Source organism: Mustelus asterias, unplaced genomic scaffold, assembly GCF_964213995.1.
Source record: "Mustelus asterias unplaced genomic scaffold, sMusAst1.hap1.1 HAP1_SCAFFOLD_241, whole genome shotgun sequence".
Classification (NCBI taxonomy): domain Eukaryota; kingdom Metazoa; phylum Chordata; class Chondrichthyes; order Carcharhiniformes; family Triakidae; genus Mustelus; species Mustelus asterias.
The window spans coordinates 513,959-530,538 of NW_027590213.1; the positions used below are offsets into that span (position 1 = coordinate 513,959).

The following is a 16,580-nucleotide window of genomic DNA, read 5'->3' on the forward strand; positions in this document are numbered from 1 at the left end:
TTGTGAATATCTGGTTTCAGATTTCACAAGGATCACAGAGTGACCGGGTGTGAGGAAGTTCAGAGATATTTAGTCAGCATTTCTGTTTGAAACTTCCCAAATCCCGTCCAATTTCCTTTGTAATTATTTATTGTCTCCACTTCCTCCACCCTCGTAGGCAGCGTGTTCCAGGTCATTACCATCCGCTGCACCAAAATATTCTTCCTCACAACCCTTGCATTTTTCACTATTGAATAACTGCGTAAGCTGTCTGTATCTGTGACTTGGAGCTGAGAGTTGTATTAGAATGTCTCTGTGATTACTGTATTAGAGAGCTTTGTCAGGGCTGTGACTTTGAGCTGTGAGAGCTGTATCACAGGAGGGTGCTCCTCCAGAGCTTTCTCTGGGGTTGTTCCCTCCAGGCGTGAATCATGAATAAACTATTGTAACATGTCCCTGGGTCTCCTGTGGTTAGTTGGAAGAAATACATCACAACAGGACAATAAGGGAATTGGAATAACTCACCTTGGGTGTGGTTGAGTGGAATATATCAATCTGGTATCCACCTACATTCTAGTGAAAGTCAGGAATGTGTAGATGGGATGAATAAGTTGATCACTTTCTCTGGGAGATATTTACATCCTTGTCCATGAACTTTGTTTTAAAGAAATCCACATTTGAAAGCCCGGCCACTCCATGAAACATCAGCACCATAACAAGGGGAGATAAGAAAGACAGGCACTCATTTTGAACTTTTCATCAATACATCTGAGAGTTAAGAATGTGTGACATGATTTTGGGATACCGGAGTGAGTGCACAGATGTGATTTGTTACATGTGAAAAATAACAAGCCTAAATTCATGGTGAGATGGAGTGAAGAGCGGGTCCCAAACACACACAGCTACTTGAGACACTGCAGGAGATGAAATGGTTAATGTGGCCAGGGGATTGTGACATCATTGTGACATCATCAAGGCATTGACACACACTCCAGAGAGAAACTGAGTTCAAAACAATCAGGGTCCAATTAAACACACTGCACATGCTCACAAAGTGAGTGAAATTACAGTAAAATGGATCATATTATAGATTGGGACAATTGAGGTCTTGGGAGAAATAATACGGAGTAAGAACTGTCCACAGTTGGACAGGGGTAAGGAGAGAGCTGGAGAATCTTTTACATCCATGCTTGATCTGTTGATTGAAGGACCTGTCCTAACGTACAAGTAACCGAGAACTCACGGTGTTCCTTCAGGAGAAAAGTTTGATTAGATGTTACCCCAGGTGGGACCAGAATAGAACTCGAAAATAACGGAGTGAAATTGAGTGAGGGGTCAGAGAGAAAGTTCTCCTCCCCCTCAAGATGTGGACTGAAATAATCCTGGGGGACCCCCTACTTTGGGTTTTCTTGCTAATTAGTGAATATGATATTCGATTCTATAACTGGCTGTGCATTTATTTTGAATTTGATTGTTACACTTCTCCTGTTTTTATTCCTGTTGTGATTACGCTCTGGGTAAGGATGGTTGACAGGTGACAGGATGGGAAATTGTGGTTTGGGTCATTGACCAAATGTTTTATTGATCTGAAAGGTGTAAAAGGGGCCAAACTTCAGCAGAAATGCAGCAGAGCTGAGAACAGACAACTTGCTGTGTGGGAGCAGGGAGATAAACAGCTCCCAGAGGACAGAGAAACCAGGAGGGCCTTGAATCCTAGATGACCTGTGTGTCAAGGCCACCATGTTTTCACTGCTTGGCACGGGAATGCTGACTCCCTGTACCAGGGACGGAGCGTGGGAAGACAATTGTTTGAGAGTTTGATGTGGCTTGTGGGGGGGTACAGATGGTTCAGTGACAGGTTTTGTTATGTTAGCTGGGCAATGACTGGGTTAAGAAGGGATTCCCCGAGCACAGAGATTTGTCGAGGTTTTACATATTGCATTGACTGGTGCCATGGCATCTGGGGCAGAGCAGGGAGCATTTCCGTGGAGATGCTGCTTCTACCCAGAGTGTAATGGTAATGCTGCTGCACTTTGATACGACTGCTCAGACATTAGCCTGTGTCAGCTCTTATTGATACTGAATAAAATCTAACCACTGTCACCAATAAGGGTTATCACTGGGAATCATTTCAGAGTTTGGGAAAAGGGGAGAAAGGGTTAATTGACTCCCTGAACCCCATTTTCTAACATCGCTGAGTCAAAAATAAAATCTCATCTCCCCCTCTGGCTCCTTTGCCAATTACCTTTAGAGGGACTCACTTTCTGTTAAAGAACCTACCAACCCCTCTCACCCTCTTTCCCTAAAGTTCATCAATCTCATCAGGAAAAGTCCAGAACAATCAAATATTTTTACTGATAAAAGTTTATTAATGAAACAGAACATGGTTAAAACAAACAGAAAATGACTTGAGGATCAAAGACAACCAGAGTAAAAGGATGTTCACAATGTTCTGGACACAACTGGATTCTCTTCAGCTCCTCTGTCCCCTGTTCCTGTGACTCCCCGCTTTGGACACAGGGACACTGAACCCCGGGGGTCACGTCACCATCAGCCCTGGTCACCTCCTCCGGTGCCCTGATTGGTTGGAGGCCCATTTCCCAGTCAGACCTCCAGCACCTTCCTGTCTCTCTGTTAGTGTGACGCCCATGGGGGGGCGATGCCCAACTGGGGCGCAGGCCTCGTTATTCTCAGCTAAATTCAGCCCTCAGCTCCGTCACCTGGCTGTCATTGACACGAGCAACAGAGACAGAAAGGAGCCCCGGGCTCAAATGGGAAGTCAAAACTTGTGTCTCTGAACCAACACTTCAACATTTGTCAGTCAAATCCATGTTATTTACACCGGGAGTTTTTATGATGAGATTAATTGAAGTGTTCGGCTAGTCAGCAAGCTCGAGAAGCACTGATTCCAGATTGTTCAATACTTCTACCTTGAATCGCAAAAGCTTCTCACTTTATTCCCTTCCTGAACTGAGTTCCATCATCCTGAGCAGCTGTGGGTGTCGCCTCTCTGTGTAAACTCCTGCCCCTTTTTATAAGGCTCTCTCATTCCTTATTGTGGGTCAATTCTTTAATGGTTGAGGATCGCTCTGTGATGCAGTGAGTGTTTATCCGGTCAATCAATGTTTCTGATGTCAGTCGGAACGTCCATCGTTACTTTTCATCTGTTTCTTACTCTGTGTTTTATAAAAATAAAGTTTATAAAATTTTACAGAATGGTCAGCTTTAAGGTTTCTGAAGTTCATGATGAGGTCATCCAAAGGTCAAATCCTCTCTTTTCTCCTTCCTGTTTAACTAAGGGGTTGTGTGGAATATTCCATTCAGGGGGAGGTGGTGGGAATGTCACTGGCCGAGTAATGCAGAGACCCAGCAAAGGATCTGGGGACAGGCAGCTGGTGGGATTTGAATTCAGTGAATCAATCTGGAATTATATAAAGTTAGTCTCAGAAACGGTGACCATGAAACTATCGACTGTTGTAAAAACCTGTCCAGTTCACCCTATTAATGCTCCCTATCAGGGAGGGAAATCTGCCATCCTTACCCGGTCTGGCCTACATGTGAATCCAGACCCACACAGCAATGTGGGTGACTCTTAACTGTCCCTCTGAAATGGCTGAGCAAGTCACTCCATTCAAGGGGAAATTAGGAGCTGAGCAACGTGTGCTGGGGCTTTGCCAGCAGTGTCCACATCCCAGGAAAGAATAAAGAATATTCCACGGAAAGTGATGGGTGATTTGAAATGAATTGAAAGTAGGTCAGGAGGTGCTCGTATTGTCCAGAGCTGCTTTTCAATGGATCCTCCTGTTTAAAATAAAAACACATCAGTGTGCCCCTTTCCCAGACACACTGACCTTGGAATATCACAATGCTGTTTTTAAACATTCCTATGTTAAAGAATCAGTCATTTAGAATTGTGAAACAGACAGAAATTAAATGTTCCGTTTTTCCTGGGATCCTCCTGTGCCTGGCACCGGTATCCTGAACAAGGTTATTAACATTCTCTGGGTTAAAGGTTCCTCCTGGTTCTTGCTGTCTGTTGTGTCCTTTGTCACAGTCGGTACCAGGACATTTCTATTGAAAGGTTGTTAAGAAATTCCAGTGAATTCCAGTCCCTTGTGTAACGTTCCATTTGGTGTGTGTCAGATTCAGAGATGTCCACGTGTGTGTGAAAAGGGTTCTGGGTCAGGGTTTTAACCCTTCTTTCCCCGTTAGTAACAATGAGCCCTGTATTCAATTCTAAAGTATAAAGTCCTCATTAGATATCAATTCTACCTGTTATCTACATTTCACCAACCAGTCTATATTTTCATCACGGGACTGCAGTGGGAGCACCGTCAACATCTTACTAACTTGATCGATTTTATCGAGGAGATGACGAAGGTGATCGATGAGGGTAGAGCAGTGGATGTTGTGAACATGGATTTTAGTGAGGCTTTCGACAAGTTCCCTCATGGTCGGCTCATCCAGAAGATTAAGATGCATGGGATTCACGGTGACTTGGCCGCTTGGATTCAGAATTGACTTCCCATAGAAATCAGAGAGTAGTGGTGGAGGGTGTTTTTCTGACTGGAGGTCCATGACTCGTGGTGTTCTGCAGGGATCTGTACTGGGACCTGCGCTATTTGTGATATATATAAATGACTTGGATGAAAACGTGGATGGGTGGGTTAGTAAGTTTGCAGACGACACAAAACTAGATGGAGTTGTAGATAGTGTAGAAGGTTGTCAAAGGATACAGTGGGATGTAGATCAGCTACAGATATGAGCGGAGAAATGGCAGATGGATTTTAATCCGGGCAAGTGTGAGGTGCTGCATTTTGGGAGATCAAATATTAAGGATAAGTATACAGTTAATGTACAGGGGGATCTTGGGGTTCAAGTCCATAGCTTCCTGAAATTAGCCACACAAATATTTAGTCGGTAAAGAAAGCATATGGCATGCTTGCCTTTATTGAGTACAAGAGTCAGCGTGCCATGTTGCAGCTTTATAAAACTTTGTTTGGGCCACACTTAGAATATTGTGTTCAATTCTGGTCGCCACATTACAGAAAGGATGCAGAGGTTTTGATGAAGATGCAGAAGAGGTTTCCCAGGATGCTGCCTGGATTGGAGGGTGTGAGCGACTGACAAACGAGGGTTGTTTTCTCGATAGCGGTGGAGGGTGAGGGGAGACCTGATAGCAGTCTACAAAATGAGACATAGAATCTTTTCCCCCAGAGTTGATATGTCTAATACCAGGGGACATGCACTTAAGGTGAGATGGGGAAAGTTCAAAGGAGATGTGAGAGGTAAGGTTTTTTACACAGAGAGTGGTAGGTGTCTGGAATGCGCTGCTAGGAGTGGTGGTGGAGGCAGATACGATAGGGACGTTTAAGGGGGTTTTAAATAAGCACATGAATATGTGAGGAATAGAGGAATATGGACCAAGGGCAGGCAGAAAGGAATAGTTTAATTTGGCATCATGTTCGACACAACATGGTGGGCTGAAGGGTCTGTTCCTGTGCTGTACTGTTCTACGTTCTATTTGTGATCTCCATTTAGAAAAAGGAAATAGAGGCACTGGAGAAGGGGCAAGAAAGATTCACAAGAATAATCCCAGAACTGTAATCACTTGTGAACTCACTGGTGTTTCACCAAGTTTGCTGACTGAGTGAATCCCTTCCCAGTCAGAGCAGGTGACCAGCCTCTGCCTGGTGTGAACTCACTGGTGGGACACGAGTCCCCGAGAGCTTTTGAAGCCACGCCCACATTTAAAGGGTCTCTCCTGGGTGTGATGATGTTGTGTCTGGGCAGGCTGGATAACCGAGTAAATCCTTTCGCACACACCGAGCAGGTGAATGGTTTCTCCCCGGTGTGAACTCACTGGTGTTTCAGCAGTGTTGATGATATTCTAAACCTCCCTGAACAGTGAGAGCAGCTGAACGGCCTCTCCCCGGTGTGAATGTGCTCGGGGATCATCAGTTCCTGACAGCTTCTGAAGCCGGCCTCTCGGGCAGAGCATTTAAAGGGTCTCTCCTTGGAGTGAGTGGCTTTGTGTTTCTGCAGGCTGGATGAAGTAGTGAATCCCTTCCCACACACAGAGCAGGGGAATGGTCTCTCCCCAGTGTGAACTCGCTGATGTTCCCACAGGCTGGATGACCTTTTAAATCTCTTTGAGCAGTGAGAGCAGCTGAACGGTCTCTCCTCAGTGTGAATGCGCTGGTGGGACACCAGGTCCTGAGAGCTTTTGAATCCGCTCCCACAGTCAGAGCATTTAAACGGTCTCTCATTAGTGTGAGTGACTTTGTGTCTGCGCAGGTGGGATGAAGTTGTGAATCCCTTCCCACACACAGAGCAGGTGAATGGTCTCTCCCCGGTGTGAACTCCCTGGTGTTGCCGCAGGTTGGTTGAAGTTCTAAATCTCTTTGAGCAGTGAGAGCAGCTGAACGGTCTCTCCTCAGTGTGAATGCGCTGGTGGGACACCAGATCCTGAGACCTTTTGAAGCCATTCCCACAGTCAGAGCATTTAAATGGTCTCTCATTGGTGTGAGTGGCTTTGTGTTTCTGCAGGCTGGATGACCGAGTGAATCCCTTCCCACACACAGAGCAGGTGAACGGTCTTTCCCCTGTGTGAACTCGCTGGTGAATCTGCAGGTTGGATGAAGTTCTAAATCTCATTGAGCAGTGAGAGCAGCTGAACGGTCTCTCCCCAGTGTGAATGTGCTGGTGGGATACCAGATCCTGAGAACTTCTGAATCCGCTCCCACAGTCAGAGCATTTAAACGGTCTCTCATTGGTGTGAGTGAGATTGTGACTCAGCAGGCTGGATGAATGAGTGAATCCCTTCCCACACACAGAGCAGGTGAACGGTCTCTCCCCAGTGTGAACTCGCTGGTGTATCCGCAGGTCGGATGAAGTTCTAAATCTCTTTGAGCAGTGAGAGCAGCTGAACGGTCTCTCCTCAGTGTGAATGCGCTGGTGGGACACCAGTTCCCCAGAGCTTTTGAAACCACTCCCACAGTCAGAGCATTTAAATAGTCTCTCATTGGTGTGAGTGAGATTGTGTTTCTGCAGGCTGGATAACTGACTGAATCCCTTCCCACACACAGAGCAGGTGAATGGCCTCTCCCCAGTGTGAAGTCGTTGGTGTCTCTGCAGATTAGGTAAGTCAGTGAATCCCTTCCCACACACAGAGCAGGTGAACGGTCTCTCCCCAGTGTGACTGCGTCGATGAATTTCCAGCAGAGATGGGAACCTGAATCCCTTCCCACAGTTCCCACATTTCCATGGTTTCTCCATGGTGTGGGTGTCCTTGTGACTCTCCAGGTTAAACAATCAGTTAAATCTGACACAGAACACGGGTACAGTCTCTCCGCGCTGTGAATGCTGCGATGTATTTTCAGGCTATGTAACTGGTTAAAGCTCTTTCCACACTCAGTGCACTGGAACACTCTCACTCGGGTGTGTGTATCTCAGTGCATTTCTAGTCACAGCGATGTTTACAATCTTTTGAAGCCAAGAGGCCAAACAAACATTTCTCCTGCTAGATTCAAAGGCCGATGATATTCAGGTCCCAAGAAATCGAGTCACTCTGTCAGATCTCGATGTGATGTTGGAGATTTCTGTCTGATTTCTCCTTGTCTAATATCCTGTAAGTCAATTTAGAAAAAAAAATATCGCAATTCAGAATATGATCGAAATTCAAATCTACATTTCTAGTTTCTATGGAGCATTCATTAAAGACACAGTCATGGAGCATTAAACTTGCCCAGCAGGGTGTGTATCAGCACACAGGCAGCTGCTTTGTGAGACTGCCGGCAGTACAGACAAGTCAGAGATAAGGGTGTCCTCAGAAATGGGATTCATTGTGAAAGCTCAGGGACGGTTGATAAGATGCAGCAATTCTATGATTCTAATGAACATTCTTTCCTCTCTCATTCCCCAAAAGCCGTAAATCTCCATCCCACACACTCTCCCTCCATTCTCACTCTGCTGTATCTAATATTCACCCTCCCAATTCTCCTGAAGGTGCTGATTGAGGCTGATTGACAGATCCATGTTCACTGCTTCCTGTCCAGCACAGAAATCAGAACAAATAGGAGCTGCAGTCAGCATTCGGCCCATCGAGTCTGCTCAACCATTCATTGAGATTATTGGTTGATCTACCTCTGCATTATTTTCCCCACACTGTCCCCCATATCCATCGATATCTTCAATATCTAGAAACCTATCAATCCCTCTCTTGAAAATTCTTGATGACTGAGGCTCTATAGTCCTCTGGGGTAGAGAATCCAAAACATCACCACATCCTTGAGTGAAGAAATCCTTCCTCATCTGAGCTTTCTCTCCATTTTCCAGCCTGTTCCCAATAATTATTGACTCCCTTATCATTCAAAAACTGTCTAACTCATCCTTGAATATATTCAATCCCTCCACTGGTCCCTATGGAAGAGAAATCTAGATACTAACAATTCTCTGAGGGAAGAGATTGTTGGAAATATATAATATAGCTGCAGTCCAAAATTACACAGCCAGATATAATAAGTGTATTTTATTACAGAGCTTTTAATAATATATCTAATCTGTACCATATAACAACAGGGGAGTTGGTAGCCTCGTGGTATTATCGCTAGACTATTAATCCAGAAACTGAGCTGATGTTCTGGGGACCCAGGTTTGAATCCTGCCACGGCAGATGGTGGAATTTGAATTTAAAAACAAAATCTGGAATTCAGAATCTACTGATGAACATGAAACCATTGTCGATTGACCAAAAAACCCATCTGGTTCATTAATGTGCTTTAGGGAAGGAAATCTGCCGTCCTTACCCAGTCTGGCCTACATGTGACTCCAGAGCCACAGCAATGTGGTTGACTCTCAACCATCCTCTGAAATGGCCCAGCGAGCCACTCAGTTCAAGGGCAATTAGGGATGGGCAATAAATGCTGGCCCAGCCGGCAATGCCCGTGTCCCAAGGATGAATTAAAAAAAACATCAGACACGTCTCTGTCCTATATTAGTTTACTGTCCCCTTTAATATATTTCAGAAATTAGATGGGCACGTGAAGGAAATAAACTTGCAGGGGAAAGGGAATATAGAAAGGGAATGGGACTGACTGGATTGTTCTACAGAGAGTCAGCATGGATTCGAGTTACTGAATGGACTCCTTCTGTGCTGTAATGACTCGATGAGTGGAAATATATAACATAGCTTCAGTGCTCCATTACAAAACGAGAAATAATAATAAATGTACTTTGTTACAGAACCATAAATAATATATCAAATCTACAATGTAACAACACAAGGCATATCTCTGCCCTATATTAATTTATTGTTCTTTTAAATGTCAGCCATCCCCTGGGGAAACCAGCCCTTTAATTGTGAACATTAGAAAAGGGACCTTTCAGCCAGACAAATCAATGTGTCAAGCTGAGGGAGCAAAGGATGTCGATGTCTTTAAGAGAAATTGCAGTGTTAAAATAAGCCTTACTTGTGACTAATAAATAAACTTTAATATACACCCACCCAATTCTCCTGAAGGTGCTAATTAATGCTGATTGACACTCACCATTTCATGTTCCTGACAGATCATAAGAAATAGTTAGAAATTCAGCCCACCAAGCTGCTCAATTGAATTTGTTTCATTCATTCATGGGATATGGATGTTGCTGGCTGGCCAGCATTTATTATCCATCCCTAGTTGCTCTTGGAGGGCAGTTGCAAGTCAACCACATTGTTGTGGCTTTGGAGTCACATGTTGGCCAGACCAGTTAAGGATGGCAGATTTCATTCCCTGAAGGACATTAGTGAACCAGATAGGTTTTTCCGACAATCAAAAGGGTTTCATGGTCATCAGTAATTTCTTAATTCCAGATATTTTTTATTGAATTCAAATTCCACCAAGCTGCTATGGGGTGGGATTGTTGTTGGTGCAGACTCGATGGGCTGAATGGCCTCCCTCTGTACTGTAGGATTTCTATGATTCTATGGCAGGATTCAAACCCGGGTCCCCAGAACATTAGCTGAGTTTCTGATTAATAGTCCAGCAATAATACCACAAGGCCATCGTCTCCCCATCAAGATCATGGCTGATTTGATGTTATCTTAACTCCACTTTTCTTCCTGTCACCCTTGACTCCCTTTTCGATCAAAAATCTCTCTGTATTTTGAGTATATTTAATGATGCAGCCTCCACTGCTCTCTGGGGAAGAGAATTGCAAAGACTAACGGCCCTCTGAGGGAAGACATTTCTCCTCCTCACCATCAGAAATGGGGGACCCTTTATTTTGACAATTTGCCGACTAATTCTGGAATCCCCAACATTGGAAACATCCTCTCTTCATCTATACTAATCACTACCTCACAATCTGATGTCAATACTATGATCACCTCTAAACTCCAGTCAGTACAGGCCCAACCTTTCCTCACAAAACAATGCCTTCATCCCAGCTATCAGCCTGCAGATCCTTCTCTGAACTGACAATGACAGAGAGGTGATCAGGGAGGGCAGGGGTGAAACAAAGCAATGGATGGACATGGATTCAGATCCAGAGTAACGGAGTCACACCAGCCCCAAAGACGTGGAACCAGAGTACAGATAACAGAGCACAGCAGGAAAATTCAAAATTATAGGTAAATGTTCAATAATACTCACCTCTGAAACAATTTCACTGTTTTCTAATTTGAAACCTGCAGCTGGAAAGATGTCAGAAGCACTGGAATCAGAGAAAAATTGCAATCTTCAAATATTCTAACTCCCTGCAAAAGGAGATTACAAGAGTCACGTGTTAATTGTGGCTTGAAATTAAGAGATACACATTTTTGGGGGGTTTGAGATTGCTTGAAAATCCTCTTCTTCTAACCAAGGAGATTCCAAAATCACAGAATTTCTGCAGTGCTGAAGGAGGTCTTTTAGGTCATTGAGTCTGCATCAAGTTTCTAACAGACCCTTTACTCAGACCCTATCCCTGTAACCTGATGTACGTACATCACTAATCCTCCCCTTTCCTCCCCCCTCATCTTGGGACACAGAGGGACAATTTAGCACTGTTGATCAACCTAACCTGCACATCTTTGGAGTGTGGGAGGAAACCAGAGCACCCGGAGGAAACCCACACAGACAGAGGGAGAGTGTGCAAACTCCATACAGACAATCACCCGAGGCTGGAATTGAACCGGGTCTCTGGCGCTATGAGACAGAACTGCTAACCACTGTGTCACCCCCAACAGTCATTTGTCAGTCCTGAATATAAATCCATAACATTCTCCCCTCCTGTTTTCTAGCATAAGATTTCTTAAGATGGAATATACTTACATTGGAAACAATTCAGACAAGGTTCACTCGCTGATTTTGGGCATGAAGGGGTCAGTTTTATGAGGAAAGGTTCGGCAGGGTGCATCTATGCTCGTTGGATTTTAGATAAATGAGATGTGATCTTACTGAAACATATGAGATTCTGAAGGTGCTTGACAGAGTGAATGCTGAAAGGGTTTACCCCTCAACACGGAATCTGGAACTGCGAGAACAATTTAAAAATAATGATCTAAGACAGAGATGAGGAGAAATTGCTTCTCTCAGAAGTTCAGTAAGCTGTGAAATTCTCTCCCTCATTGAACAATAGAGGCCGGCTCATTGAGTATATTCAAAGCTGTGTTATTTACAATTTTACCTACCAGGAGGTGATGAGTTAGAGAGGTTGAGGCTGGAGGAAAATTGAGTTAAGCCATGTGTTTACTGAATGGCGGAGCAGCCTCGATGGGTCTAGATGCCCCCTCCTGCTCCTAATTTTGATCATGTTTTTGTTCTGTTATTCGAATGGCCGCACATTCCCCCTGCAGCACCTTCCCCCGGGAAAGGCAGCATCCATGAACCCGGCCTGTCAGTCAATGACTCAAACATTGTCTCTCCTGGTCACCCAAATCCTGAAGCTCCGCCCACTGACCGCGCATGCGCTCTGCTCCCCGCTAAACAAAGATGGCGGCCACGGCACTGGGCCTGATCCCAGATAAAATCCCCGGAGCTGCAAACCCGGGACCGGAAGGCTCTTATTCAGGCCTTGCGGCCTACAGCAGATGTTCATGAAGCCTCTGCTCCCTCCCCACCCCGACTCCATTCCTCCGGCCGCCCTACCGATTCTCACCCCTTGAAACAAGTGTCTCCCGCACTCGCAGGCCTCCGAGCAAAGTGACACTGCGCATGCCCCAGATACAGCGCTGCGCCTGCGCACTGGGCTCCTGTGGAGTGAGTAGGGCACTTTCACACCCGCAGCGAATGCTGGGTAATAACCGCCATTGAAACCTCATACAATTAATTCATAATAACATTGTTCGCATTTGAGGTAAATTAATGAAATATTGAGAATTGGTGATCTCCTGTGCTCCATTTCTCAAAGTTCTGCTGCAGGACCATGCAATGGTTTCAAAGCTTTCACACCGTTTCCCTCTCACTCCTCCCTTTATGGTGCTGATTCTGGCTGGGTTCAATCGCACAGTCACTGGTTCTTCTCTCTGTCCCTGATACTGAATATTCACTGTTTTAGAGAATGATACAGCATAAATAGAAATCATTTGGCCCATTATGTCTCTGCTGGCTCTCTGGAAGATCTATCCAATTAATTCCACAGCCCAGCTGGTAGAGTCAGAACAATGCGGGAGGGTCGTGGGGATCCCAATCAGACCAAATCATTTTATCATAAAAGTGAAATACTGTGGATGCTGGAATCTGAAAAAAACCCAGAAAATGCTGGAAAATCTCAGCGGGTCTGATAGCATCTGTGGAGAGAGAATAGAGCCAATATTTCGAATCAAGATGTCCCTTCATAAGAGCTCTTACGAAGTGTCATTCAGACTCAAAACGTTGGCTCTATTCTCTAATTATTTTATCAATATGTTTCTTGTTCTTAGTTTCCAAATGGCAGGTAAGAGACCTCTCCGGTCCCCACTTGAGCTCTGATTTTTCACTGACCATGCTTGGGTAGGATTATAACCATTATAATCTACGCTCAGAGGTCCGCTTTTCAGTCCAGTGCTACTTGGAGTATACCGTCACCTCGCCGACTATCGGGTCACAAGTCCCTCACAGTTCTTATCACAAATTTATGATGAAATAATTTAAACAATGCCTGAGAACGCTTCTTCACTTCTTAACCGACTCCCTACCATGGTTTGTTGATTGGTCAGACCCTCTTTTTACAAATTCGGGTATATCAGCTGCTGAACACCAGCCGGTGTTTTGGAATAAGTTTAATTCTAACTCATTCTGAGTAAATATTCCCACCACGTCCTCTATCGGGGCCCTGCTAAGCAGCTTTAATGGTCCGTGATTGCAGAAACTGAGCAGCCACAGGAATGTGGTCAAGATAGTCCAGTCCCATAATGCCTCATATTCAATCTGCAGTCCTTCAATTATAACAGAATATGTGGCTGTATGTAGCTGCCTCGGCCGTGGTCAACCCCAACACTGCCTTCTTGAACTGCTACAATGCCTGAGGTGTAAGTACACCCACAGTCCTGTTAGGGAGGGTTTTCCAGCTACACATTCCATACTTTCACCAGAATGAAGGTGGATACCAGATTGTCTATTCCATTCAACCACACCCAAGGTGAGTTATTCAAATTCCTTGATTGTCCAGGACAATATATTCACAATATCTTTAAATCAGAAATTAAACATTCCCATTTGATTTCAGGCATTAACATATTCTATTAGTTTGTTCCTTATTGTCAATGTCAGGCTGGGGTTCTCCTTGGAACAAAGGAGGTTGAGGGAGATTTGATAGAGGTGGACAAGATTCTGACAGGTTTAGATAAGGTGGACAAAGAAAAGCTGTTCCCATTAGCTGATGAGACAAGGACGAGGGGGACACAGATTTAAGGTTTTGGGTCAGAGATGCAGGGGGGGGAATGTGAGGGAGAATATTTTGATGCAGCGAATGGTAATGTTCTGGAAATCGCTGCCTACGAGGGTGGAGAAAGTGGAGACAACAAACTATTGCAAAGGAAATTCGATTGGCATTCAGGCGGTGTTTCAATTAGAAATGCTGACTCAACATGTCTTAACTTCCGATCGCCCGGTCACTCTGTGATCCATGTGAAATTTGAAACCAGGTATTCGTAACAAGACTCAGCCCACTGGAGGCAAAGTCGTGAGACCGGCCAGTCCAGCAGAAAGAACCCCTCCGACCCTCCCCATTGACCAACTGGGAAAATGAACAAAATGCAGTCCTGGATGTAACTGAGAGCAGAAACAATGACAGCAGAATCCAACCTCTGGAATCACTTGTGAATTGGTTGGTGTCTCAGCAGGTGGGATGAAGTTCTGAAACTCTTCCCACACTGAGAGCAAATGAATGGCCTCCCCCAGTGTGAACTCGCTGGTGTCTCCGCAGGCTGGATGACTGAGTGAATCCCTTCCCACACTGAGAGCAGGTGAATGGTTTCTCCCCAGTGTGAACTCGCTGGTGTGTCTGCAGGTCGGATAATTGAGTGAATCCCTTTAAACACTGAGAGCAAGTGAACAGCTTCTCCCCAGTGTGAACTCGCTGGTGTCTCCGCAGGGCGGATGACTGAGTGAATCCGTCCCCACACTGAGAGCAGGTGAATGGTCTCTCCCCAGTGTGAATTCGCTGGTGTCCCCGCAGGCTGGATAAGTCAGTGAATCCCTTCCCACACACAGAGCAGGTGAACGGTCTCTCCCCAGTGTGAACTCGCTGGTGCGTTTGCAGGTGGGATGTCTGAGTGAATCTCTTCCCACACTGAGAGCAGGTGAACGGCCTCTCCCCAGTGTGAACTCGCTGGTGTGTCCGCAGATTCGATAACTGACCGAATCCCTTGCCACACACACAGCAAGTGAATGGTCTCTCCCCAGTGTGACTGCGTCGATGAGCTTCCAGCTGAGATGGGGAAATGAATCCCTTCCCACAGTCCCCACATTTCCACAGTTTCTCCATGGTGTGGGTGTCCTTGTGACTCTCCAGGTTAAACAAGCAGTTAAATCTCACACAGAACACAGGTACAGTCTCTCCCACTGTGAATGCTGCGATGTATTTTCAGGCAATGTAACTGGTTAAAGCTCTTTCCACACTCAGTGCACTGGAACACTCTCACTCAGCTGTGAATGTGTCTCGGTGCTTTTCAAGTCACACAAATGATTAAAGTTTTTGAAGCACAGAACAGAGAAACATTTCTCCTTTGAGAAACAAAGGTCGAAATATTCAGGTCCCGATGAATTGAGTGAGGATGTCAGATGTTGATGTGACGTTTGGTTTGAAATTTGTCTGTAAATCCTCCCCTTCAAATATCCTGTAAAAAGAATTTACAAAAGTGATCAGTGTCAGCACAGGATAGAAATTCAGGACAATTCTAGTTTCTCTGGAACATTCTTTCCTCTCTCATTCCCCAAAAGCTGTGAATCTCCATCCCACACACTCTCCCTCCATTCTCACTCTGCTGTATCTAATATTCACCCTCCCAATTCTCCTGAAGGTGCTGATTGAGGCTGATTGACAGATCCATAGAACACAGAACATAGAACATTACAGCGCAGTACAGGCCCTTCGGCCCTCGAACAAAGAACAATACAGCACAGGAACAGGCCCTTCGGCCCTTTATTCCCCGTGATGAATTCTCCCATTTCTAACATTTTGTCAATCATTTTCTCTTTATATATCTATAGAAACTTTTACAGTCAGTTTTTATGTTCCTGCCAGCTTACTTTCATACTCCATGTTTCCCTGGGAGTGGGTGAAGCTGTTGAAAACCTGTTGCTCAGTTTGCGATGCTTTCCGGTCACGAGGACCCGGTTGGGAGCAGAAAACGCTGAAGCCCCGCCCACTCACTGTTGCGTCACCAAGACACCAGCGCATGCGCTCTGCTCCCTGCTGAATCAAGATGGCGGCTGTTAACCTGAGTCTCATCTCGAGAAAAAGACCTGAAGCTGCAAACACGGGACTTGCGGATTACTATTAGAGGTTTGAGACCTTCACCAGATATTTAGAAACCCTCTCCGTCCATCTGCCGGTTCCAATCCTCCCTCCATGTCTCCGCATCCTTACCGGTTGCTGATGAGACAGAGGAACGTCTCTCCCCATTGCCATCATCCACGCTGCACATGCGCCAAACACGGCCTGACTGCGCATGTGCACCTCTCTCCCGTGCTGTGGATAGGGAACATTCCCCACCGCGAGGAATGTTGGGTAAAGCGCACGCCATCGAAATTCCTCATTTAGGAACGGTGAGCTTTTTCTGTTGCGATGTGAAAATTAGGGATACGGGTGCAGTCAATAACATTAGGAATCAAATTATACTGTAACCTATGCGGCACGGTAGCACAGTGGTTAGCACTGCTGCTTCACAGCTCCAAGGACCTGGGTTCGAATCCCGGATCGGGTCACTGTCTGTGTGGAGTTTGCACATTCTCCTTGTGTCTGTGTGGGTTTCTTCCCACAGTCCAAAGATGTGCAGGTTAGGATGATTGGCCATTCTAAAAATTGCCCGTTAGTGTCCTGAGATGCGTAGGTTAGAGGGATTAGCGGGTAAAATATGTAGGAATATGGGGGTAGGGCCTGGGTAGGATTGTGGTTGGTGCAGACTCGATGGGCTGAATGGCCTCTTTCTGCACTGT

The 16,580-nt window shown here is 45.4% G+C and overlaps 1 protein-coding gene across 1 annotated transcript; it reads right to left on the bottom strand.

Annotated features, from left to right (window-relative positions):
- Positions 1 to 419: 419 nt before the first annotated feature.
- Positions 420 to 16,069, bottom strand: LOC144485860 (uncharacterized). The gene is given in 8 exon segments (XM_078203936.1): positions 420 to 444; positions 6,356 to 6,781; positions 6,863 to 7,275; positions 14,246 to 14,319; positions 14,322 to 14,953; positions 15,021 to 15,049; positions 15,796 to 15,893; positions 16,012 to 16,069. Coding segments are annotated over 8 exon segments (1,755 nt in total).
- Between the last annotated feature and the right edge of the window lie 511 nt (positions 16,070 to 16,580).